The 27,379-nt window shown below is 49.7% G+C and overlaps 1 protein-coding gene across 1 annotated transcript; it reads left to right on the top strand.

Annotated features, from left to right (window-relative positions):
• The first annotated feature begins 1,556 nt into the window (after nt 1-1,556).
• LOC140207252 (uncharacterized) lies at nt 1,557-26,541 on the top strand. The gene is made up of 12 exons (XM_072275696.1): nt 1,557-1,687; nt 4,306-4,448; nt 5,559-6,345; nt 7,444-7,585; nt 13,965-14,153; nt 14,435-14,501; nt 15,717-15,836; nt 18,760-18,876; nt 20,046-20,417; nt 21,473-21,615; nt 25,132-25,196; nt 26,246-26,541. Exons 3-12 carry the CDS (start codon nt 6,338-6,340, stop codon nt 26,442-26,444), a joined length of 1,422 nt encoding a protein of 473 aa, XP_072131797.1. The 5' UTR covers nt 1,557-1,687; nt 4,306-4,448; nt 5,559-6,337; the 3' UTR covers nt 26,445-26,541.
• Nucleotides 26,542-27,379: the final 838 nt, after the last annotated feature.

Here is a 27,379-nt window from a genome sequence, read left to right as displayed (position 1 = left end):
ATGAAGTATCCTGCCTAAAAGCAAACATCTGTGATATGTTAATGCACGTGAACCTTTATTTAACTGACAAAAGTACAAAGAAAATATTTTCAAAAGTTTTACTGACGAAGTTAATTGTATTTTGTAAATATACACAGATTTAGAATTTGATGGTTGCAACACACTCAAAAGAAGTTGGGACAGAGTTAAAAAAAGATTGAAAAGTGCACAGACTATTCAAGTAACACCGGATTGGAGGACTCCGCATTAAGCAGGCTAATTGGTAGCAGGTGAGGTATCATGACTTGGTATAAAGGTAGCGTCCATCAAAGGCTCAGTCTTTGTAAGCAAGGATGGGTCGTGGCTTACCCCTTTGTGCCAAAATTCCCGAGTGAATGGTTATTTAGTTCAAAAGGAACATTTCTCAACGTATGCTTGCGGAGAATTTAGGTCTTTCAACATCTACAGTACATAATATTGTGAAAAGATGCAGAGAATTCAGAGACATCTCAGTGTGTAAGGGGCAAGGTCGGGAACCACTGTTGAATGCGCGTGATCTTCGAGCCCTCAGGCGGCACTGCCTAAGAAACCGTCATGCTACTGTGACAATTATAGCCACCTGGGCTCCGGAGTACTTCAGAAAACCATTGTCACTCAACACAGTCCGTCGCTGCACCCAGAAATACAACTTCAATCTGTATTACGCAAGGAGGAAGCCATACCTCGACTCTATGCAGAAACACCGGCGAGTTCTCTGGGCCGAGCTCATCTTAGATGGGCCGAAAGACTGTGGAACCGTGTGCTGTGGTCAGATGAGTCCACAATTCAGCTAGTTTTCAGGAAAAAAAAAAAACGGGCGTCGAGTTCTCCGTGCCAAAGATGAAAACGACCATCCAGATTATTATCAGCGAAAGGTGCAAAAGCCAGCATCTGTGATGGTATGGGGGTACATTAGTGCCCACGGCATGGGTGAGTTGCATGTATGTGAAGGTACCATCGAGTCTCAGGCGTATATTAGGATTTTAGAGACATATGTTGCCATCAAGGCGACGTATCATCCGGGACGTCCATGCTTATTTCACCAGGACAATGCCAGAGCACATTCGGCACGGGCTATAACAGCGTGGCTTTGTAGACAAGAGTGCGTGTGCTTGACCGGCCTGCTGCCAGTCCAGATCTATCTCCTATTGAAGATGATTGGCGCATCATGAAGAGGAGAATCAGACAACGGAGACCACGGACTGTTGAGCCGCTGAAGTCTTACATCAAGCAAGAATGGACAAAATTTCCAATTGCAGATCTACTACAATTAGTATCCTCAGTTCCAAAACGATTAAAAAGTGTTGTTAAAAGGAAAATGATGTAACACAATGGTAAACATGCCTCTGTCCCAACTTTTGTTGAGTGTGTTGCAGCCATTAAATTCGAAATTTGTGTATGTTTATAAATTAAAAGTAAGTTGGTCAGTAAAACTATTGAAAATCTTTTCTTTGTACTTTTTTCAGTTAAATAAAGGTTCACGTGAATTAACATATCACAGATTTTTTTTTAATTGCAGTTCGGAAAATACTCCAACTTTTCTGGAAATGGGGTTTGTATATCATGTAATCATATTTGTCACAAATCCCCGAATAATATTTATCTGAGTTATACACTTATCGAAATGAAAGGAGAGAAAGACGAAGCGAAAGAAGAAAACTAACTGCAAGTACGGAGTGATCTTTTTTATTCAAACATATTCATTGACTTGTGAGAATAAAATCAGGCTTATGCGGTGTTATTTGGTTAAACCATTTTCCCCAGTATGAATCAAAATGTTCCAGCTTATGATTAACAGATTCTGTTATCTTCTCCATTTTGTAAATGCCCATTGTAATTTCCATCCATGCATTTAAAGTTGGGCTTCCTGTGATAACCATTTCCTGGTAATGGTCTTCTGTCCCAGCCACCAGCAGTCTATTCATTAAATATTTATCTCTTTTCCCCTTCTTGAGGTACACACCCAAAATATATGCTCTTACTTTCTATTTATTTATTTATTTTAAGTCTTTTTATTAATTATTATTGAAAATCAATAAAAAACATTAATATAGTCAGATCAACATATCAAATAACTGATTAACCAAGCTAAACAGTGTACCATTAATAAGAGGAAAAAAGATGTTAAAAATATATTTTTTTGGAAAAAAGAAAGATGGTAAAAAGAACCTCTACTAACTAAACCAAATATAACAAAAAAACACTAACCGAAAAAAAAAAACACACATTAAAAAAATCATTGGTAGCACAGCCCCGGAGCTGTACGCCATATAAGCTTCCATAAAAGAAAACAAAGAATCAATCCGCCAACAGAATCCGATTACACACGAAACAGAAGGGTACCATCTTAATTAACTCAAATCAAATGATAGTAACGGGCCCCACCTTTTCTTACAGTCAAATTGTGGATCAAAAGTTCGAATTCTACTTTTCTCCAAACTAAGACAACCGGCAGTTGTCCATGCTGCAAGCCTCCCCTCTCCACGCCACCGATGTTGTCCAAGGGAAGGGCAATAGGGCCGATACAGCTTGGCAGCGGTGTCGTCGCAGAGCACCGTGTGGTTAAGTGCCTTGCTCAAGGACACGACACGCTGCCACAGCTGAGGCTCGAACCAGCGACCTTCAGCTCACTAGACCGACACCTCAACCACTTGGCCACGCACTGACACATTAAGTAGTCTATTTTTGTATATACAGAAAGTGGGACAGAATAATGGATGTAATCCCTTTTGTCGGGGAAAAGGTCCCTCCATATATCTATTAAACTACCTTTCTCAAAAAGTGCATTAACTCTCTTATGTAACGATTTTGTTTCATAGAGTTTTCGATCGGAAGTGCTAACTTTGGTTGTAATTGTAGATTTAAGTCTCCTCCACATATCAGGAGACCCTCTGTTTCCGTTCCAATATATTAGTAATTTTATGAAAGAAATTAATTATAACTTCCTGGGTGCGCTTTATTTTCAACGGGGTATCTGAATTTCCATCTATATTCCCCCTTACCAGAATATATCTCACCTCCCTATCTCCCATTTCGAATACTTTTTCGAAATTTAGCTTGCTTCAGATAAGTATAACAACTCCTCTCTCATGTCCTGATTTATATGAGGAGAAAAACAAATTAGTGAAGCCCATTCTCTTTAGTTTTCCATGCTCTTTATCACTGATGTGAGTTTTCTGTAACGTATACTATATGGGCTTGTTTTTTTTAAAATTCATTTTACAGCGTTTGATTGGATTTAACAGCCTGGTGACTTTAAAACAAATGAATTTTACTTCGACCTTAGCCATGTGTATTTATCTGACAATATATCATTGAAATTAGCAGAATACAACTTAATCGATCTACTCCCTGAACAAATACAAACCAAGAATCGCGAATAACAAAAAAAAAAAAACAACGGAGGTGTGTTTCCAAGCTGGGGTCTCAAGATGAACCTGGGTTCAGCTAGAGGAAACACCAGGCCGTGGGGGATAGCCCCTCCTCCCTGTGAGTTGGTGGCCCCCATTAGAGTACCCATAAAAATAAGTGGACATGTACCCCAGATCCCTCTGCTCCGAAGCTAAGCAGGGTCAGGCCTGGTCAGTACTTGGATGGGTGACCGCCTGAGACCTCGGCCTTCTTTATCTCCTTCATGATGGTTCAGAGGTAGGAACCGTTAATAAAAGTTGGATGTGTGAGTGCTGAGGCTCCTAGACTCCCATCCTGATGGTTGAGTGGTAATAATTTTCCTGAACCTGGTGGTGTGGGTCCTAAGGCTCCTGTACCTTCTTCCTGATATTGGGTGGGTAATAACTGTCCCTGAACTTGGGAGTGTGCTTCCTGAGGCTCCTATACAGCCCTTCTATTGGTTGAGGGTTAATAACTGTCCCTGAACTTGGGAGTGTGGGTCCTGAAGCTCCTGTACCTCCTTCCTGCTGGTTGAGCGTTAATGACTGTCCCTGAACCCGGTGGTGTGAGTACTGAGGCTCCTGTACCTCCTTTCAGATCGTTGAGGAGTAGTATCTCTACTTGAACCTGGTTGTGAGACACGTGAGGCTCCTGGTCCTTCTTGCTGATGGTTCAGGGGTAATAGCTGTCCCATAACATTGAGTGTAAATCATGAGGCCAGTTATCTACAGTGAGCCAGTCTGCGATAAAGGGATGGTTGCAGGGTAATTTGCCTTCAGCGAGTGTACTCGTGACTATTTATATCAGAAAAGACATGAAGTCTCCCTGTAGCTTCAGAGTTTCTCGGTCAGCAAAACCCAATACCGTCACTCACTGTTCTCTGTTCCCTATTTACAGAACAGACGAGTTGCCAGGGATGGGTCAACCGGAGAGGCGCTTGTTATTTCATATCAACGGTGGCAAAATCTCACACTGGAGCGAAGCTAAACTGTTCAAACAGTGGTTGAAGGCTGCTGGAAATGAGCTCATTCGAGGAAAAGGTATGTGCCAATCCATGTAAGGATGGCCACAAACTGCCCGGGGCCTGACAGAGCGAAACTCCCTCCAAAACGTCCCTTCACACGCTCCCGAGGCCAGACATAGAGCCCAGCTCCCTCAACACCCTCATATCACACACTCCCAGGGACAGACAAAGAGTGAAACTTTTTTCACACAGTCCGATAGCACAATCACAGAATCAGACACCGAGTGAAGCTGCCCCCACACCAACTCATCACACACTCCGGGGGTCAGACAAATTGTGAAGCTCCCTTCACACAGTCCCACCACACCATCCCGGGTAAAAGACACGGAGTGGAAATCCCTCCATACTGTCCCATCACACACTTCCGTTATCAGACACAGAGTAAAGCCCCCTGCACACCGCCCCATCACACATTCCCGGAGTAATACAGAATGAAGCTCCCTCCACACCGTCACATCACACACTCCCAGTGTCATAAAGAGTGAAACTCCGTCCACACCGTCCCATCAAACATCCCGGGATCAAACACAGAAAGAAGCTACTCCACGTCGTGTCATCAAACACTGTCGGTGTCTGACAGTGAGTGAAGCTCCCTCCACACGGTCCCATAACACACTCGGGGGTCAAACAAGTAGTCAAGCTCCCTCCCCACAGTCCCATCACACCATCCCGGGAAAAAAGACAGAGTGGAAATCCCTCCACAATGTCCCATCGCAATATAAGGGGATCAGACACAGAGTGAATCTACTCCACATCACATACTGCCGGTGTCAGACAGTGACTGAAGCTCCCTCCCCACCGTCCCATTACACACTCACCGGGTCATACGGAGTGAAGCTCCCTCCCCACCGTCCCATTACACACTCACCGGGTCATACGGAGTGAAGCTCCCTGCCCACCGTCCCATTACACACTCACCGGGTCATACGCAGTGAAGCTCCCTCCACGCCGTCTCATGACACATCGCCGGACTCAGCCGCAGAGTGAAGCTCCCTGCACACCATCACATCACCTTCTCAATTCGAGTCTCGGGCACCGCTATTTTTTGATTGACGGTGTCAAGCTGTGACTTGATATCATTGAGTTGCTCGTTTACATCTCTTTGTAATCCCCGTATCTCTTCCAGAGGATTTATCATGATCGCCGCTTCACCTGAACGAGGCCCATCGTCAGCCTGGCGAGCACGCGTTCGAGTAGTAGAGACACGTGTTGTACCTCTCCCGTCCATAGGCTCCGCACTGATTCCTTTTTTATCTCCATTCTTTTTCGCCATTCTTGCCCCCCTTATCAATTCAGATATTTTCGGAAGATCTTATATTTGATGAATGAACGCGGCAATATATGCGTTTTTTTTCCGGAGTAGCTGTTCATTCAAGCTGCCATTTTGGACGATGACGTCATCGGAACCCCCTCGCTGGTGTCTTTAATTGACGGAACCCATCTTGAGTCTGAGCGTGTGTTTCTCTGTGTCTGTAACTGTCCTTGTAAAAAAGTAAACACGCTGCAGAGAAAACATAACACGAGCTGGTCACCAGAGCAACGAGGCAATTCTGCAGACAGTAGAAATTAACACAGAGCCAAACAGTCAGTCTCGGTTCCCTCTTTCTTCTTAAAGTGACAGTCCACAGACAATATGAACAGTAGTGGTACAAAACGCTCCACAACCTGAAATGCCCCCCTTCCCCCGTCAACACGGTGCCACTGACACGCTCCCTGACCGTCACTCTCAGTGTTACAGACTCGTCAGCCTACGATCATCTGTGAATGAAACTTTGCGAACAACGTCAGGAGGTGAACAGGACCCAGTGCCTACATCGTCAACAGATTCATGAGGTGAACTCTACCCTGGAATCCAGGACTTCCTAGAACTTCCTCCCGAATCTCTCCCAGTAACTGTTCCTGAGCATGGTGGTGTGAGTCCTGAAGCTTCTGACCTCATTCCTGACTGTTGAGTTGTAATAACTGTTCCTGAACCTGCTGGTGTAGGTCCTGAGACTCCTGTACCTCCTACCTGTTGGTTGAGGGTTGGTAGCTGTCCCTGAACCTGGTGGTGTGAGTCTGAGACTACTGTACCTTCTTCATGATGGTTGAGGGGAGTAACTGTTCCTGAGCCTGGTAGTGTGGGTCCTAAGGCTCCTGTACCTTCTTCCTGATGGTTTAGGGTTGATAACTATCCCTAGTCCCGGAGGTGTGAGTCCTGACGATCCTTTACCTTCTTCCTGATGGCTGAGGTGTAGTATCTCTTCCTGAACCTGGTTGTGAGACCCCTGAGGCTCCGGTATCTTCTTCCTGATGGTTGAGGGGTAGTAACTGTTCCTGAACCTGGTGGTGTGCGTCCTGAGTGTCCCGTTGTTCCTTCCTGATGGATGAGGTGTAGTATGTCTTTCTGAACCTGGTTGTGAGACACCTGAGGCTCCAGTACCTCCTTCCTGATGGTTGAGGGGTGATAACTGTCCTTGAACCTGGTGGTGTGGGTCCTGAGGCTCCTGTACCTCCTTCCTAATGGTTGAGAGGTGATAACTGTCCCTGAACCTGGTGGTGTGGGTCCTGAAGTTCCTTTACCTCCTTCCTGATGATTGAGTGCTAATAACTGTCCCTGAACCTGGTGGTGTGGGTCCTGAAGTTTCTTTACCTCCTTCCTGATGATTGAGGGCTAATAACTGTCCCTGAACCTGGTGGTGTGACTCCTGGGTGTACTGTTGTTTCTTCCTGATGGTTGAGGTGTAGTATTTCTTCCTGAACCTGGTTATGAGACTCCTGATGCTCCTGTACCTCCTTCCTGATTACTGAGGGGTTATAGTTTTTCCTGATCTTAGAGTGTAAATCATGAGTTCAGTTATCTATAGTGAGCGATTCTGCGAATAATTGATGTTTGCAGGGAAATCTCCTTTCAGTGAGTAAACCCATGACTGTTTATATCAGAAACGACATGAAGTCTCCCTGTGGTTCAGAGTTTCTCGGTCAGCAAAACCCAATACCGTCACTCACTGTTCTCTGTTCCCCATTTACAGAACAGACGTGTTGCCAGGGATGGGTCAACAGGAGAGGCGCTTGTTATTTCATATCAACGGTGGCAAAATCTCACACTGGGGCGAAGCAAAAATGTTCAAAGGGCGGTTGAAAGCTGCTGAAATAAGCTCAATCGAGGAAGAGGTATGTTCCACACCACGTGAGGATGCCCGCGAACTGCCCGGGGCCTGACACAGCGAAGCTCCCTCCACACCGTCCCATCACACACTCCCGGGGTGAGACAGAAAGTGACGCTCCCTCCACACCGTCCCATCAAACACTCCCGGGGTCAGACACAGAGTGAATCTCCCTCCGCACCGTCCCATCACACACTCCCGAGGTCAGACACAGAGTGAATCTCCCTCCACACCGTCCCATCACACATTCCCGGGGTCAGACACAGAGTGAATCTCCCTCCGCACCGTCCCATCACACACTCCCGGGGTCAGACACAGAGTGAATCTCCCTCCACACCGTCCCATCACACACTCCCAGGGTCAGACACAGAGTGAACTTCCCTCCACACCGTCCCATCAAACACTCCCACGGTCAGACACAGAGTGAATCTCCCTCCACACCGTCCCATGACACACTCCCGGGGTCAGACACAGAGTGAATTTCCCTCCACACCGTCCCATCACACACTCCCGGGGTCAGACACAGAGTGAATCTCCCTCCGCCCCGTCCCATGACACACTCCTGGGGTCAGACACAGAGTGAAGCTGCATCCACACCTTCCCATCCCACACTCCCGGGGTCAGACAGAGATTAAAGTTACCAACACACCGTACCATCACACATTCCCGGAGTCAGACACAGAGTGAATCTCCCTCCACACCGTCCCATCACACATTCCCGGGGTCAGACACAGAGTGAATCTCCCTCCACACCGTCCCATCACACATTCCGGGGGTCAGATACAGAGTGAATCTCCCTCCACACTGTCCCATCACAGAAGGAAGGGTTCAGACGCACCGTGAACCTCTCTCCACACAGTCCCAGGGTCATACAGAGTGAAGCTCCCACACACCATCCCATGGCACACTCCTGGGCTCAGACGCCGAGTGAATCGCCCCCTACAAAGGGTTCAGACGCAGGGTGAAACTCCCTCCACACCGTCGAATTAAACACCCCCGGGGTCATACACTGAGTGATGCTCCCTACACAGCGTCTGATCGTACACTTCCGGGACAGACATAGGGTGAAACTCCCTCCACACCGTCCCATCACACACTGCCGGGGTCACAAACAGTGTGAAATTTCCTCCGTCCTATCGCATTATACACTCAAGGGTCCAACGATAACGTTACATGCAGAATGGCAACGAAAGAAATTGTATTTGACAGGATTATGTTTCCAAAATTTAGATGGAAACAGACATTACTGGATTGGAAAATGCCGAGGCATGTGAGGTTTGGAATGACTGGTGGCTGTGGGGAGAGCGGGGCGGTGGGTTCATTTTGGATACCAACAGGTCCTGTGGTGAGATCGTGGCAGTGCGATTAGGTTGGGGACCGACATCGGACTGGACCGGGCAGTGGGCAGGGTGATTAGCATGGGGACTGATAGAGGGCTCTGGGGAGAGAGTGGAACAGTGCAATTTGTTTGGGGACTGACATGAGGCTGCGGGGAGATAGTGGGACAGTGGGATTAGTCTTGTGACGGATACAGGGTGGGAGGTGGAGAGTGGGACTGTGGTACTAGTTTGGCGACTGACTCTGCACTGCGGAGAAAGAACGGGCCAGTGCGCGTAGTGTGGTGTCCGACACGGAGCTGTAGTGAGACAGTGGGCGGTGGGATTAGTTTGGAAACAGACACGGGGCTGTGGTGAGGGAGTGGGGCAGTGGCATTATTTTCGGGACTGAGAGGCATCTCGGTGGGTTGAAAGAGGATCAGTAGGATTAGTCTGGAGTCGAGAAGTGGCTGCGAGGGAGAGAGGGGAGTGTGGGATCGGATTGGGTCTGATGCAGGGCTGCAGGGGACAGACTTTGGGCTGTGAGGAGAAAATGGTGTATCCAAAGTAGAACTGTTAACAGCCCCGACTGTGAATCTCGCCGATCAGTGATTGACTGCGGGCAAATGCAACCCCTGTTTCCTTTCCTGTTCCATGTTACAGTGGGCCAGCAGAAAACAATTTGCTGTCCAAGGCGCTGGGATCAGTCTGCAAGAGTTATGCCTCCTAACCCGGCGGTGCCGGTTGCTCCAGGGAGAATTATTTCGTCTGCAAGACTACTGCTATTTCCTGCCCCGTTTACAAAGATCGACGACCTGGCATGTATTTGGAATGTGGGAGGAAACCGGAGCAGCCGGAGGAAACCCAAGCGTTTACGGGGAGAACTCATTATAGGCAGCGGCAGGAATTGAACCCGAGTCACCAGAACTGTAAAGCGTCATGCTAAACACTACGCCTCCCTCCCGCCCTCCACCACCACCTTTTTTTAAAAGTTTAATTCACCTGTAAGAGGACTGGAAGGGTCGGTTAGCGAGTTTGCAGATGACATCAAAAATTGCTGGTGTTGGACACAGTATGTTGGGTTGTCGTGGGACATTGACGGGATGCAGAGATGGGCAGGGACGTGGCAGATAGCGTTCAATCCGGTAACGTGTGAGGGGGTTCACCTTGAGAGGACGATCTGGAAGGCAGAGATCAGAGTTAAGGTCAAGGTTCTTAACAGTGATGTGGAACAGAGGGATCGGTAGATTCACGTCCATAGGGGATGAGAGACGCTGGAGTGAGGGATTAGAGAGGGACTGAGAGGCCTGAAAGTGGACGACAGGCAGGGAGAGGGGGATGGAGAGAGAGGAGATGGGAGAGGGGAGAGGGAGGAGGAGCGGAAGGGGAAAGAGAGGTAGTGAGGGGGTCAGTGGAAGCGGGAGGGGGAAAGAATGGAGGGAGTGGGAGGGAGTGGGTTGGAAATGACGCACTCCCTGCATCACACGCTGATTAAATCTCCCTCCACACAATGCTAGAATATTCCAGGAAGAGCATTGGCTCGTAGCTTGTTAAGCAGCCTCATGTGTGGCACCACATCAAAGGCCTTCTGAAAATTCAAGTGCCAAGAGCAACCGATTCTCCCTTGTCTATCCTGCTTGTTATTTCTTCAAATAATTCCAACAGATTTGTCAGTCGAAAATTTTCCTTGAGGAAACCACGCTGACTACGGCCTATTGTATCATTTGCCTCAAAGTCACCCGAAACCTCACCCTTAACCATTGATTCCAACATCTTCCCAACCGCTGAGGACAGGCCAACTTCCCTTCTTCTGCGTACTCTCCCTTCTTGAAGAGTAGAGTGACACCTGCAATTTTCCCGTCTTCCGGAATCGTCCCAGAATTATCCTGAGAAAAGGGTGACATAGGGTCAGAGAATGTTGAATCTTTGTGGGTGGAGTTAAGGAACTGCAAGGGTAGGAAAAAAACATGATGGGAATCACACGTAGGCCTCCAAACTGTAGCCAAGATTTGGGGTTGAGACTGCAAAAGGAGCTGAAAAGGGAAAGTCAGGAGGGTAATGACACAACTGTAATGGGCGGGGGGACTTCAATATGCAAGGGATTGGGAAAATCAGGTTGGTGCCATATCGCAAGAGAGGGAATTTGGTCAATGTCCAGGAGAAGGCTTTTTTGAGCAGCTCGTGCTTGAGACTACTTGGGAAAGGCTATCGTAGATTGGGTGTTGAGTAGTAACCCATATCTAATTAGGGAGCTTAATACAAAGGAACCCTTAAGAGGCAGTGATCACAATATGATTGAATTCGTACTACAATTTGAGAGGGAGAAGCGTTAGTCACGAGTATCTATATCGCAATGGAATAAACGGAATTTCAGAAGCATGAGAGAGGAACTTGCCCAGGCGGATTGGAGGAGGATACTAGCGGGGATGGCGGCCGAGCAGAGATGGCTGAAGTTTGGGGAATAGTTCATAAGGCGCAGGGACAGAAGCAGTTGTTCTCATACCACTGGTGTAGGCAACCGTGGCTGACAAAGGAAGTTAAGGACAGCATCAAAGCCAAGGAAAAGGCATAGAAGGTAGCGAATGTAAGTGGGAAGTTGGATGATTGTTGCGTTTTTAAAATCCAACAAAAGGCAACTGAAAAACTATAAGAAGGGAAAAGATGCAATATGAGGGCAAACAAGCCAATAACATAAAGCAGGATACTAACACTGTATAAAAAATATATAACGAGTAATGGGGAGTTCCGAGTTAATATTGAACCTCTGGAAAATGAGAATGGTGAGGTAGTAATGGGCGACAAAGAAATGACAGATGAACTTAATGGGTACTTTCCATCAGTCGTCACCGTGGAAGATACTAGCAGTGTGCCAGTGGTCCGCGAGTGTCAGGGTGCAGGAGTGAGTGCCGTTGCGACTACAAAGTTAAAAAGTGCCAGGCAAACTCAAAGGTCTTCAGGTGGATAAGTCACCTGAGCCAGATGGACTGCATCCCAGAGTCCTGAGACAGGTTGCTGAAGAGATAACGGATGCATTGGTCATGATCTTTGAAAGATCACTTGATTCTGGCATGGTCCCGGAGGAATAGAAAATTGCAAATTTTCACTGCACACTTTATGTAATGAGGAAGGCCAAAGGGAAGGAATTATAAAGCAGTTAGCCTAACCTCAGTGGTTTGGAATGTGTTGGAGTCTATTAATAAACTTGAGGTTGTCTGGCACCTGTTGACTAATGATTAAATAAGTCAAAGTCAGCTTGGTTTCTGTCAAGAGTATTCTTGTCTGACAAATCTGTAGAGGAAGTAACCAGCAGAGTGGACAAAGGACAGGCAGTGTATGTCATTTACGGGACTTCCAGAAGACATTTGATAAAGTGCCATGCATGAAGCAGTTTAACAAGATAAAATCCTCTGGCGTTACAGGAAAGACACAGGCTTGGCTAGAGGAATGGCTGACAGGTAGGAGACAGCCAGTGGGAATCAAAGGCGCCTTCTCTTGTTGGCTGCCAGTGACTAGTGAGACTCGTCAGGGGGTCAGAATTGGGACCGCTACATTTCACATTGTTTATCAATGATTTCGTGGAATACATGGCTTTGTGGCAAAGTTTGCGGATTAACCGAAAGTAATGGTAGGGGTCAATTTCATTATCAAAATCGCAGAACAAAGTTTCTTAAAAGACACCAATCAATCAGCCTCGACCACCATCGCTGGAAATGCATTCCCGCTCTGTGGCAACCCACCACTTTCTGGTGAAAAACACCCCTCCAACAACCCCTTGTACCGTCTTCCAAGCACCTTAAAACTATGACCCTACCCGCCCGAGAACAGTTTACTTTTCATTGACAAATAACATGAAACAACGGACTGTGTGGAGGGAGCTTCACTGTGTGTCTGACCACGGGAGTGTGTCATGGCACGGTGTGGAGGGAGATTCACTCTGTGCCTGACCCGGGGAGTGTGTGATGGGACGGTGTGGAAGGAGCTTTACTCTGTGTCTGAACACGGGAGTGTGTGATGAGACAGTGTGGAGGGAGATTCATTCCGTGTCTGACCCTGGGAGTGTGTGATGGAACGGTGTGGAGGGAGATTCACTCTGTGCCTGACCCCGAGAGTGTGTGATAGGACGGTGTGGAGGGAGATTCACTCTGTGTCTGACCCCGGGAGTGTGTGATGGGACGGTGTGGAGGGAGATTCACTCTGTGTCGGACGCCGGAAGTGTGCAATGGGACGGTGTGGAAGGAGCTTCACTCTGTGTCTGACCCAGGCAATGTGTGATGGGACTGGGCGGAGGGAGATTCTCTCTGTGTCTGAACTCGCGAGCGAGAGAGAGAGAGAGAGAGAGAGAGAGAGAGAGAGAGAGAGAGAGAGACAGAGAGAGAGAGAGATCGTGCACCACTGGACTATCCTCAACTCTATCCGAGGGAGTGGGCTCATTCAACACGTCGGATGCTGGGGCTCTGTCCCGGGGCAGTGGTTTCTCGCAGACAGAGCGTCTGAAGCCCCGGCGATTCTCAGGAGCTGTGGGAGCTTCCGACGCGTTATCAGCAACCAACCACGGCGTGCAAATCTCCAGGACAAGGGAAGCTCTGTATGAGTGACAGAAATCCCTCCGACATTCCGTCCTTGCTCATACCTGCCCTCCTTCTCTACTTCCCTCCTTCCTTTCCTTTTCCCTCTCTCCCCTTCGGATTCCTCTCTCCCTCCATCGTCTAGATTCCTTCTCCCTCATCCCTCCCCTTCCTGCACTCTCTTCTTTCTAGATCGCTCACTCTCTCCTCCCTTTCCTCCTATCCGTTCCCTCTCATTCTATCTCTATCTCCCTCTCTTCACCCCGTTTGCTCGCCCTCTCTTTTCCCCTTCTCCCTCCCAATCTCTCTCCGAATCTCCCTCTCTCTATTTCTCTCCTTTCTCCCTCCCTCCTTTCCCCGTCTCTATCGCTCTCAGTTCGCTCTCTCCCAACACTCCCTGTCACCCTCTTCACTCTCCTCCCCGCCGCACTAAACACTTTCTCTAACGCTCCCATCCTCTCTCCTCCCCGCACTTCCTCCGCCTGTTCTCGGTTCCTCTCCTTAGCAGCTGCTCATCTGTTGTTTGTTGGTGTTCGGTCGGACACGCTTGTCAACACGGGCTTCCTCTGCCAACGGTTGCTTCCCCTTTCTGAGCTCAGAGACGCCGAGGACGCTCGACAGCATGGACGACAGCGAGACTTACATGAATGTGAAGTTTACAAAGACGGACGCACAGTCTCTTTCCCCAGGTGAGAGAGACAGAGAGACGGAGGGAGGGAGCTTCGCTCTGTGTCTGACCCCCGGGAGTGTGTGATGGGATGGTGTGGAGGAGATTCACTCTGTGTCTGGACCGGGAGTGTGTGATAGGACTGTGTGGAGGAGATTCACACTGTGTGTCTGACCCCGGATTGTGTGTGATGGGACGGTGTGGAGGGAGATTTACTCTGTGTCTGACTCCAGGTGTGTGTGTGATGGGACGGTGTGGAGGGAGCCTCACCCTGTTTCAGACTCTCACTGTTCCGTCCCCAGATGAACCCTGATGTATCGTACGCGGAACTTAATGTCAAGACCCTCTCAGCGCCCCGGGTCCGGACAGATGGAGGTCAGTTTTATCTTTGTTGGTTTGACTGTGTCTAGCTGATGTGTCCAATCCTTTCTAGAGATCTCAGGGCAAGCGCACAGTTGACCCTACCGATTCCCTGTTTGAGCAGAAGACGAGGGAACGCGTGGGAGAGAATATGGTGTGTGTATGTGGAAGGGGATCTGTGTGGGAGAGGCGGTAGGGAGGGTGCAGGGAGGAGTGAACGCCCTGGGAGAGGCGGTTTAGAGGGAGTGCCGTGGGATGGTTTGAGGAGAGAGTGCTGTGGGAAGGATCAGTGAGGAGAGATAACATGGGATGTGCCGTGTGGAGGAAGGGGCAATCAGGAGAAAGCGCTCCTGGGTGTGGGGAGGGGGTGGAGGCGGAGGATGAGTGAGCGCCATGTCGGGGTGGTGAGACGTGACACAGTGGGAGAGACGGTTTGGAGGGAACGCGGTTTAAATACTTTAGCACTCTCTCCCTTTTCTTACACCATTCTCTTATCCCTCTTTCCCCTTCTATCCCTTCCCGACCTCCTCCTACACTCTCCTTTCTCCCTCTCTCTCCCTCTCTCCCTGTTTTGCCTGCTGTCTCCCACTGACCCTTTCTGTTCGTCCTCTCTCATTTGTCCCCTCTGCCTCCCATCTCCTCATCCTTCTGCGCTCCCTCTCATCCTTCCCCGTTCACTCCCCCCCGGTCTTCTCATCTCTCTCTGTCCCCAACTTTGCCGGTTATCTTCCCTGCGCCTTCTCTTCCTCTCTGTCCACGCCTCTCTTCTTTTCCCCGACCCTCTCTCCCCTCGCTCTTGCCTCTCACTCTTAAAGTTTCTTCCACATCCCTCTCGCACTTTTCTCCTCCCCTTCTCTCCAATCTCAATCCCCCTCTCTTTCGCTCTCTCTCACACCTCTCCCTGTCCTCTCAATGTCTCCGTCTCTCTCCCCTCTCTCTCACCCTCTGTGTCCGCCTTTCTCTCCACGTTCTCCCTCCCTATTCTTTCTCTCGCATCTCCCGCCCAACGCCGCTATCGCTGTCTCCCTCTCTCTGTCCATCACTCTCACCTTCTGCCTCCCTGTGTGTCTCCTCTCTTCCTCCCCTCCACCTCACCTTCTTTCTCGCTGTCTCATCAACTCTCCCCCCCTCACTTGCCCCCCTCTCTGTTCTCTCTCTCCCCGACACCCTCCTCCATTCTCTACCGCTCTCACTGTCTTCCTTATCTGCCGGTCCGAATCTCTCCCCCAGACTGTCTGAACTGCACCTACTCAGAGCTGAACTTTCGGAAAGAGGAACCTTGCATCGATGAGGACGAGGATCCTCCCATTGCCTCGGGACCCGGCGGTCTGCCAACCACTGCACAAACAGGTCAGAGTTCGCAGAGATGACGTCATTCCGCAAGGATCACGTGTCGTAGTCCCACGTGACTAAGTTTCTGCCTCGACCACTTCCTCTGTCAGCTCGTTCCATAGACTGACCACCATCTGGGTAACAAATGGTTGTCACTCGGCTCCCCATTAAATCCCTGTCTGTGATCTACATAAATGATCTGGACGAAAGTATAGGTGGCTGGGGTTAGAAACATAGAAATATAGAAAGAAAACATCACAATACAGGCCCTCCAGCCCACAAAGCTGTGTCGAAGATGCCCCTACCTTAGAACTACCTGGGCTTTACCCATAGCCCTCTATTGTTCTAAGCTCCCTGTAGCCATCCAGGAGTCTCTTCAAAGACCCTTCGTTTTCGTCTCCACCACCGCCGCCTGCAGCCCATTCCACGCACTCACCATTCTCTGCGTAAAAATCTCACGCCTGACATCTCCTCTGTACCAACTTCCAACCACTTTAAAACAGGCCTTTTGTGTTAGCAATTTCAGCCCTGGGAAAAAGCCTTTGACTATCCACACGACCAATGCCTCTCATTATCTTGTATACCTCTATCAAGTCACTTCTCATCTTCCGTCGCTCCAAAGAGAAAAGGTTGATTCACTCAACCTGTTCTCTTAAGACGTGCTACCCAATGCAGGCAACATCCTTGTATATCTCCTCTGCACCCTTTCTATTGTTTCCACGTCTTTCCGATAGTGAGGCGACCAGATTTGAGCGCAGTACTCCAAGTGGGGTCTGACCGGGGTCCTATACAGCTGCAACATTACCACTCGGCGCCTAAGTGTATATAAATGATCTGAATGAGATGGTAGATGCGTCGGTTAGTAGGTTTGCAGATGATACGGCGAGAGGCAGTGCTGTGGAGAGCGGAGAAAACTGGCAAAGAATTCATTCGGACGTAGATTAGTTACGGATATGGTTTGGAGACCGGGCAGATGGAGTTTAACCCAGACAATTTAAAATGTTGCACCTTTGCAGGTCAAATGAAAGAAATGACACACTGTCCAAGCCAAGAACCTAAAGAGTGTTGAAACATGTAGAAACACAAAACACCTCAGCACAGTACAGGCCCTTCGGCCCACAATGCTGTGTCTTACTCTAGATGGGCATCGGAACTTGAGGTTCATGTTCATAGTTCCCTGATCGCGGCTACACAGTTTGAAAGGATGGTGATAGAACATAGAAGATAGAAGAGCACAGCACAGTACAGGCCCTTCGGCCCACAATGTTGTCCTGGCTCTCAAAACCTGCCTGCAATGTAACCCCCCTCCTTAAATTCCTCCATACACCTGTCTAGTATTTTCTTATATTTCAGTAGTGCATCTAACTTCACCACTGACTCAGGCAGTGCATTCCACTCACCCACCAGTGTCTGAGTAAAAAACCTTCCTCTAACATCCTCCTTGAACTTCCCACCCCTTACCTTAAAGCCAAGTCCACTTGTACTGAGCAGTGGCTCCCAGAGGAAGAGGAGCTGGCTGTTCACTGTATCTATTCGTCTTAATATTTTGTGTACCTCCATAATGTCTCCTCTCATCCTCCTTCTCTCCAAAGAGTAAAACACTTGCTCCTTTAATCTCTGATTATAATGCATACTCTCTAAACCAGGCAACATCCTGGTAAATCTCCTTGGTACCCTTTCAGATGCTTCCACATCCTTCCTATAGTGAGGCGATCAGAAATGGACACAGTACTCCAAGTGTGGCCTAACCAGAGCTTTATAGAGCTGCATCATTACCCCGAGACTCTTAAACTCTTATCCCTCGACATATGAAAGCTAAAACCCCATAAGTTTCTTAACTACCCTATCCACCTGTGAGGCAACTTTCAGAGATCTGTGGACATGTACCCCCCGATCCCTCTGCTCCTCCACACTACGAAGTATCCTGCCATTTAGTTTGTACTCTGCCTTGGAGTTTGTCCTTCCAATGTGTACCACCTCACATTTCTCCGGGTTGAACTCCATCTGCCACTTCTAAGCCCACTTCTGCATCCAATCAATGTCTCTCTGCAATCTTTGACAATCCTCTACACTCTCCATAACACCACCAACCTTTGTTTCGTCTGCAAGCTTACCAACTCAGCTTTCCACCCCCACATCCAGGTCGTTAATAAAAATCACGAAACGTAGAGATCCCAGAACGGATCCTTGTGCGACACCTCGAGTCACAACCCTCCAATCCGAATGTATTCCCTCCACCACGACCTTATGCCTTCTGCATGCAAGCCCTTTCTGAATCCACCTGGCCAAACCTCCCTGGATCTCATGCCTTCTGACCTTCTCAATAAGCCTGCCGTGTGGAACCTTGTCAAATGTCTTACTAAAATCCATAGAGATCACATCCACATCGATACCCTCATCTATATGCCCGGTCACCTTCTCAAAAAACTCTATCAGGCTTGTTAGATACCATCTGCTCTTCAAGAAGGCTTAAGGAATTCTTGTCTTTATTAGTCGAGGCATTGAATACAAATGTCAGGGAGTTATGTTGCAACTTTATAAACATCACCAGTTAGTATGAATCAGGCGTTTCGTATGCAGCTCTGGTCACCAGATTATCGGATGTATGTTAAGGCGCTGGGTACCCACCAGAGAGGTGTAACAGGATGCTGCCTGGATTCGATGGCATGTGTTACAACGAGAGGCGGACACATGGGTTGCTTCCTATAGAGCGGAGGAGGCTCCGGGGAGATCCGACTGATCTCTGGAATCCGTCAGACTCCTGTCAGCCAAACACAAGCCAAGGAATTTGGACTCTCAGCGACGACGGCTGACAATAGCTGAGATTGAGAGAGGGAGAGGGTGATCGTGATGGAAGGAGACAGCGTGGATCGTGGGTGGAAGCGAGTCCCAGTGGGAGTCACGACTGAATTCACGCACAAACTGAAAGTTCTCTCTACAGGTCCGCATAAACAAGAGTCGAAAGAAAACATCGGAAATAGAGCGTACCATAAGATCTGCCTACTCTGCCTCGTTACATCCATCCTCGTCGCGATAGTGGCCGGCCTCTCGATCCATGGTGAGTCGAACGAGCTCCGGCAGGAGTCAGACCATAAACAAACAGAGTGGGATGAAATGTTAGCGCATAACCTCACCGTGACACCGACACGCCTCCCACAGTGACATCGACACACCCCTCACAGTGACACCGACACACCCCACATCATAAGACTGAGTCTCCCCTCACAAGGATACAGTAACACACTTCACCGTGACACCGGCCGTCCCCACACCGTGAAATTCTCACGGCCCACACCGTGATACTGACACTCCCCCTCACTGTGACACGGACACTTCCCTCACTGTGACACCGCCTCTCTCTTCACCGTGACACTTATACACTGCACATAGAAACACTGACACGCCCTCCACCGTAACACCGACACTTCACTCACTGTGACACCGCCACAACCCTTTCCGTAACACTGATAAACCGCTCATTGTCACACCGACACACCGTTCACTGTAACAGTGACAGAGCAATCTGCGTGATAGCGACTCTCACATCACTGTGACACCGGCAATCCCCTCTCTGTGACACCACCACACCACTCACTGTGACATTGGCACTTCCAACACCGTGATCCCGAAGCTCTCCGCACCGTCACATTGACTGTTCCCTCACTGTGACACCGATACTCCCCACAACTTGACGCTAAACCTGCGAACACAGTGACACCGACACACTCCTCACCGTGACACTGACACATACCCCTCACCGTGACACCGACACATATCCCTCCCCGTGACACTGTCAAGCCCACACTATTACACCGGCACTCCCCTTACCGTGACACTTACACACCCCACACAGCCACTGACACTGCCCACAGAGTGACACCGTCACGATCCTCACCGTGACTCCGGCACGCTCCACTCTGAGACATCATCACGCCCCTCACCGTAACACCGAGAGTCCCGTCACCGTGACACCGACACTTTCCTCATTGTGACTCTTACACACTCCACACCATAATATTTGCAGCTCCTTCACCGTGACACTGACCCTTCACTCACTGTGACATCGACACAACTCTCTCCGTGACACTGTTACACCCTTGTGCGTGACGCCGATACTCCGCTCACAGTGTCACAGTGAGGCCCCTCACTGTGAACCACACACCCCTCACTCTGACAGGGACACACCTCACACCGTGCCACTGACACACCCCTTACCATCACCCTCAGCATCACAGACTCGTCAGTCTCTGATTGGCTCCGACCGAAACTACCGGAGACTTTGGGAACAACATCAGGAGATGAACAGGAGCCAGCGCCAATGTCAACAGCAAGTTCGTGAGTTGAACTCAACCGTTAAATCCAGGACATCTGAGAATTCCCGCCTGGATCTCTCCCAGAGAAACTGTCTGAAGAATATTTCCGTCCTCAACAACAACCTCTCCAAACTCGAAAACAACATTACCGTCCTCAACTCCGATCTCTCAGAGCTGAATCAAACACACACCGATCTCCATCGTCAATTCAATCAGCTCGAAACGAAGTACAAAACCATCTCTGAAAACAAAGTTCAGATTTGCCAGTACCTCACCAGCAGAAGAGGTGAGACGACATCCCCCGCTGCTCGTGCTTCTCATCACAGGAGGGTGGGGGTGGGGGTGAGATAGGGGGAGGGAGGAGGTTGAGAGCTTCACTCCGTCTCTTATGCCGGGAGTGTGTGATGGGATAGGCTGGAGGGAGTTTTACTCTGTATCCCACCCCGGCACTGTGTGATGGGGCGGTGTGGAGTGAGATTCACTCTGTGTCTGACCCCAGGAGTGTGCGATGGGACGGAGTGGAGGGAGCTTCACTCTGTGTCTGACACCAGGAGTGCGTGATGGGACGGTACGGAGGTAGTTTCACTCTGTGTCTGGCCCCGGGAGTGTGTGATGGGACGGTATGAAGGGAGCTTCACTCTATGACTGACTTCGGGAGTGTGTGATGCGACGATGTGGAGGGAGATTTTCTCTGTGTCTAACCCCGAGAGTGTGTGATAGGACGGTTTGTAGGGACATTAATTCTGTGTGTCTGACCCTGGGAGTGTGTGATGGGGCGGTGTGGAGGGACATTAATTCTGTGTGTCTGACCCTGGGAGTGTGTGATGGGGCGGTGTGGAGGGAGCTTCATTCTGGGTCTGGCCGTCGGAAGAGTTTTTGATGGGACGGTGTGAGAGCAGCGACACCTGCTGTCTGAATCCGGGATGGCAAAGAAGAGGATTTCAGCAGACGCTGGAAATTCAAGCAACAGACATCAAAGTTGCTGGTGACCACAGTAGGCCAGGCAGCATCTCTAGGAAGAGGTACATCGACGTTTTAGTCCGAAACCCTTCGTCAGGACTAACTCCTCCTGTCATTTTCGATCTCCCCTCCCCCTCCCACTTCCAAATCTCTTACTAACTCTTACTTCAGTTAGTCCTAACGAAGCGTCTCGGCCTGAAACGTCGACTGTACCTCTTCCTGGAGATGCTGCCTCGACTGCTGGGTTCAACAGCAACTTCGATGTGTGTTGCTCGAATCTGGGATGGGACGTTGTACATGGAGGTTGACTTCCCTCTGTTCCCAGCCGGTGCAATTGGAGGTATGGAGGCACATTCAGTGTTGCTTGTTCCTGATTTGCAGAGCAAACGTGTCCCCAGGACTGGATTGACAATGAAGATCGGTGTTATTTAATATCCAGGTTGGAGAATTCTTATGATGGAGCGAGGGAACATTGTTCAAAATTTGATGCAAGGCTCCTGGAAATAAATTCAAACGTGGAAAGGGTAAGTGTCACACCGTGAGAGGAGATATAAACAACAATCACACACTCCCGTGGACTAACATAGATTCAATCATTCCACACCGTCCCATCACACACTCCCGGGGATAGACAGAGAGTGAAACTCCCTCCAGAATGAGAATCATAATCGGGTTTATTATCACCGGCATGTGACGTGAAATTTGTTAACATAGCAGCAGCAGTTCAATGCAATACATAATACAGCAGAAGGGAGAGAGGTATAGAGAGAGAGAGAGGGAGCGAGAGAGAGAGAACAATAAATAAACAAGCAAATCAATTACGTATATTGAATAGATTATTAAAAAGTGCAAAACAGAAAACTGTACATTTTTAAAAAAGTGAGGTAGTGTCCAAAGCTTCAAAGTCCATTTATGAATCGGATGGCGGAGGAGAAGTTGCTGTTCCTGAATCGCTGAGTGTGTGCCTTAGGGCTGCTGTACCTGCTACCTGATGGTAACAGTGAGAAAAGGGCATGCCCTGGGTGCTGGAGGGTCCTAAAAATGGACGCTAGCTTTCTGAGGCACCGCTCCCTGAAAGTATCCTGGGTACTTTGTCGGCGAGTCCCAAAGATGGAGTTGACAAGATTTACAAACCTTTGCAGCTTCTCTCGGTCCTGTGCAGTAGCACCTCCATACCAGACAGAGATGCAGCCTGTCAGAATGTTCTCGAAGGTAGGACTATGGAAGTTCTTGAGTGTGACAGCATGAAGTCCCTCCACACCGTCTCATCACACACTCCCGGGGTCAGACACAGAGTGAATCTCCCTCCACACCCTCCCATCACACAGTCCCGGGGTCAGACACAGAGTGAATCTCCCTCCACACCGTCCCATCACACACTCCCGGTGTCAGACACAGAGTGAATCTCCCTCCGCACCGTCTCATCACACACTCCCGGGGTCAGACACAGAGTGAATCTCCCTCCACACCGTCTCATCACACACTCCCGGGGTCAGACACAGAGTGAATCTCCCTCCACACCGTCCCATCACACACTCCCGGGGTCAGACACAGAGTGAATCTCCCTCCACACCGTCCCATCACACACTCCCGGGGTCAGACACAGAGTGAATCTCCCTCCACACCGTCTCATCACACACTCCCGGGGTCAGACACAGAGTGAATCTCCCTCCACACCGTCTCATCACACACTCCCGGGGTCAGACACAGAGTGAATCTCCCTCCACACCGTCCCATCACACACTCCCGGGGTCAGACACAGAGTGAATCTCCCTCCACACCGTCTCATCACACACTCCCGGGGTCAGACACAGAGTGAATCTCCCTCCTCTCCGTCTCATCACACACTCCCGGGGTCAGACACAGAGTGAATCTCCCTCCACACCGTCCCATCACACACTCCCGGGGTCAGACACAGAGTGAAGCTCCCTCCACACCGTCCCATCACACACTCCCGGGGTCAGACACAGAGTGAATCTCCCTCCACACCGTCTCATCACACACTCCCGGGGTCAGACACAGAGTGAATCTCCCTCCTCTCCGTCCCATCACACACTCCCGGGGTCAGACACAGAGTGAATCTCCCTCCACACCGTCTCATCACACACTCCCGGGGTCAGACACAGAGTGAATCTCCCTCCACACCGTCTCATCACACACTCCCGGGGTCAGACACAGAGTGAATCTCCCTCCTCTCCGTCCCATCACACACTCCCGGGGTCAGACACAGAGTGAAGCTCCCTCCACACCGTCCCATCACACACTCCCGGGGTCAGACACAGAGTGAAGCTTCCTCCACACCGTCCCATCACACACTCCCGGGGTCAGACACAGAGTGAATCTCCCTCCACACCGTCCCATCACACACTCCCGGGGTCAGACACAGAGTGAATCTCCCTCCGCACCGTCCCATCACACACTCCCGGGGTCAGACATAGAGTGAATCTCCCTCCACACCGTCTCATCACACACTCCCGGGGTCAGACACAGAGTGAAGCTCCCTCCACACCGTCCCATCACACACTCCCGGGGTCAGACACAGAGTGAATCACCCTCCACACCGTCTCATCACACACTCCCGGGGTCAGACACAGAGTAAATCTCCCTCCACACCGTCCCATCACACACTCCCGGGGTCAGACACAGAGTGAATCTCCCTCCACACCGTCCCATCACACACTCCCGGGGTCAGAGACAGAATGAATCTCCCTCCACACCGTCCCATCACACACTCTCGGGTCAGACACAGGGTGAATCTCCCTCCACACCATGACATCGCATACTCCCGGGGTCAGACGCAGTGTGAATCTCCCTCCACACCGTCCCATCACACACTCCCGGGGTCAGACATAGAGTGAATCTCCCTCCACACCGTCTCATCACACACTCCCGGGGTCAGACACAGAGTGAAGCTCCCTCCACACCGTCCCATCACACACTCCCGGGATCAGACACAGAGTGAATCACCCTCCACACCGTCTCATCACACACTCCCGGGGTCAGACACAGAGTGAATCTCCCTCCACACCGTCCCATCACACACTCCCGGGGTCAGACACAGAGTGAATCTCCCTCCACACCGTCCCATCACACACTCCCGGGGTCAGAGACAGAATGAATCTCCCTCCACACCGTCCCATCACACACTCTCGGGTCAGACACAGGGTGAATCTCCCTCCACACCATGACATCGCATACTCCCGGGGTCAGACGCAGTGTGAATCTCCCTCCACACAGTCCCACCTCACACTCCCGGGGTCAGACAGAAAGTGAACCTCCCTCCACACCATGAAATCACATACCTCCGGGGTACACACAGAGTGAAGCTGCCACCACACCGGCCCATTACACATCCCTGGGATTAGACACTGGGTGATTCCATCTCCGTGCATCTCTTTACTTTTTCGCCTGGTCAGGCATGGAGAGAGGATAAATATAACTCTCAGGATCGACCAGCATGCGTTTGTCTGGGGGTCGGGGGTATCACTGCCTCGGGCCCGGCCCAACTGAGAAATCTCGTTTGTGTGGACGTTGCGTGATGTGTTGCCTGGTTACAAATCAATCCCACGAAATAACGAGCAGTCCACCATATGCAATTAAACGATAGAGCTTAATGATTCTTAATTTGTCTGTCTGGTTAGCATCGAAAACAGAGAGAAAAAGGGCCCATTTTAACGAAAGTGTCTAATGTGCTCCTTGTAGCTGAATGTTTTCCGTCCGTTCGTTCTCTATCGATTTCCCCCGGGGCGTCGTCGAACTCCCGACCGCATTCCAAGTCAGCTCAGATCTGCAGTCTACGAGTTCCCCGTTCTGGCATCTTGTCTTTGCACCTTTCTCTAACAAAAGCCCGCGAATTCCACGCACTCGGTCACACAAGAACGAACACCCCTCCTATCATGGGACGCCACACATTCACAAGGCCCCGTTATCTCCAGACATAACCCAAACACACCGCGGCTGCAAAAAAAAACATTACATCAGCAGTGAAACTTTTCCCAGGGCGTTACATGCACATTAAACAAAAGAATTTAATTTCACAGGATTTTGTTTCCAGTTCTTTCGACTCCGAATACAGATATCACTGGATTGAAAATTGCGGAGACGGGTGAGGTTTGGGCTGTTACAGGTCGGTGGGGTGAGATTGACACGAGACCGTGGGGAGAAAGTTGGGCAGTGGGATTATTTTTCAGACTGACACGAAGCAATGGGGAGAGTGGGTCAGTGGGATTAGTTTGAGTGCTGACACAGATCTGTGGGGAGAGAGTGGGTCAGTGAGATTAGTCTGTTGACTGATAGAGGGTTCTCAGGAGAAGGTGGTGCAGTGGGATTAATATGGGAACTAACTCGGGATTGTAGGGGAGCGCGGTGTAATGAGACTCGCACGGCCAAGATCCCTGGGCTGTGGGGAGAGAGTGGATTACTGAGATTACTTTGGTCCCTAGTTCTCTGCTGGATCTTTTTTGTCTTTGTTGACAGTTGCCTGACAGGTGGATAGGGCAGTTAAGAAAGCTTATGGGATGTTAGCTTTCTTAAGTCGAGGGATAGAGTTTAAGAGTCGCGATGTAATGATACAGCTCTATAAAACTCTGGTCAGGCCACACTTGGAGAACTGTGTCCAGTTCTGGTCTCCTCAGTATAGGAAGGATGTGGAAACTTTGGAAAGGGTACAGAAGAGATTTACCAGGATGCTGCTTGGTTTGCGAGTATGCATTATGATCAGAGATTAAGGGAGATAAGCTTTTACTCTTTGGAGAGAAGGAGGATGAGAGGAGAAATGATTGAGGTGTACACGATGATAAAAGAGATCGGGAGAGTGGATAGCCAGCGCCTCTTCCCCAAGGCACCACAGCTCAATACAAGAGGACATGGCTTTAAGGTGAGAGGTGGGAAGTTCAAGGGGGATATTAGAGGATGTTTTTTTTCACTCAGAGAGTGGTTGGTGGGTGGAATGCACTGCCTGAGTCAGTGGTGGAGGCAGATACACTAATGAAGTTTAAGAGACTACTGGACAAATATACGGAGGAATTTAAGTTGGGAGGTTATATGGGATGCAGGGTTTGAGGGTCGACAGAACATTGTAGGCCGAAGGGTCTGTACTGTGCTGTATTCTTCTATGTTCTATGTTCTATGAAATTGTTTAACTCTCTTTGATAGGATTTTTTCCTCTTATCTACTGTACAAGACATACTATGGATCCCCCACCTGCATTAAGTGCGACTCGGACTCACAGAGCTACAGTTGTAAAAGGAAACAGAGATTCATCTGCGAGAAGTCTGCACATTTATACCCGGATATTCCTGAAGAGATCCAAAGTCTCTGTCAACACCCCGTGGGACCGACTTCAATCAAATGACAACACCCCACTCCACCCCATTCAATCTACCCCTCTCTCACCTCCCCATCCTTTTATCCCTTCCCAGCCTCTCTGCCCTAACACTTACCCCATTCTCCTCCTTTACTCTCATCCCCATTCTCCCCCACTACTCCCTCTCCCACCATCCGAACTACTCTTCTTTCCTCTCGGCCCCGCTCTCCCCATCTCCGCCACCCACATTTACTCCCCCTTTCCAACCCTCTTCACCCTCTGCCCTTCTAATCCCCAACTCATTCCGCTTCTCTTCTTTCCTCTCCTCCACGGACCTCATTTTCTGCCTCCCCTCTCTGGTTCCCTCCACCAACTCTCGCTTCAATTCTGTACGCACTGGCCCTCAGTTCACCAACAAAGAGGAAAAGTCTGTGCACATTCACCCTGTCTGTGCCTCTCCTGGCTTCATATCTACGCTCCAAGGAACAAAGCCCCATCCTTCATGCCTTCTCTCCATAACTCAGACCCTCGAGTCCCGGCAACATCCTCGTAAATCTCCCTCTGCGCTCTTTCCAGTTCAGTGGCATCTTTCCTACAGCAGCGCGACCAGAACTGAACACCGTACTCCCAGCGCGGCCTCACCGACCTTTTGTACAACCACAACGTGGCTTCAGCGCGGTACAAAGATATAAAATTCACGACAATTGGGAAAATTAATAAATACTGCAAAAAGGTGAATACCGAGGGAGTGTTTAAGTGTTCAGGGAGCGTTCGCTATCTGATGTCGGAGGGGAAGCAACTGCTTGTAAATTGTCGTGTTTCCTGGCTCCTGTACCCCTCCCCGATGGTACCGATGAGCACAGGGCATTTCCCGGCGGGAGAGGGCCCTCGCTGATGGATGCGGTCTTCCCGAGGCATTCCTTCTTGAACATGTCCTCGATGGAGGAGACGGTTGTACCCGTGATGGAGCTGGCTGAGTCTAG

Source organism: Mobula birostris, chromosome 13 (assembly GCF_030028105.1).
Source record: "Mobula birostris isolate sMobBir1 chromosome 13, sMobBir1.hap1, whole genome shotgun sequence".
NCBI lineage: Eukaryota > Metazoa > Chordata > Chondrichthyes > Myliobatiformes > Myliobatidae > Mobula > Mobula birostris.
Note: the sequence above shows the minus strand (reverse complement) of the source record. Positions and strands in the feature narration are given on the sequence as shown.

Excerpts from the sequence above, each read along its gene's own strand:
- LOC140207252 (XM_072275696.1), top strand. Across the intron at positions 14,502-15,716 it reads CCGGGTCCGGACAGATGGAG|ACTGTCTGAACTGCACCTAC; the intron begins GTCAGTTTTATC and ends TCTCTCCCCCAG. Across the intron at positions 20,418-21,472 it reads GTACCTCACCAGCAGAAGAG|AGCAAACGTGTCCCCAGGAC; the intron begins GTGAGACGACAT and ends CCTGATTTGCAG.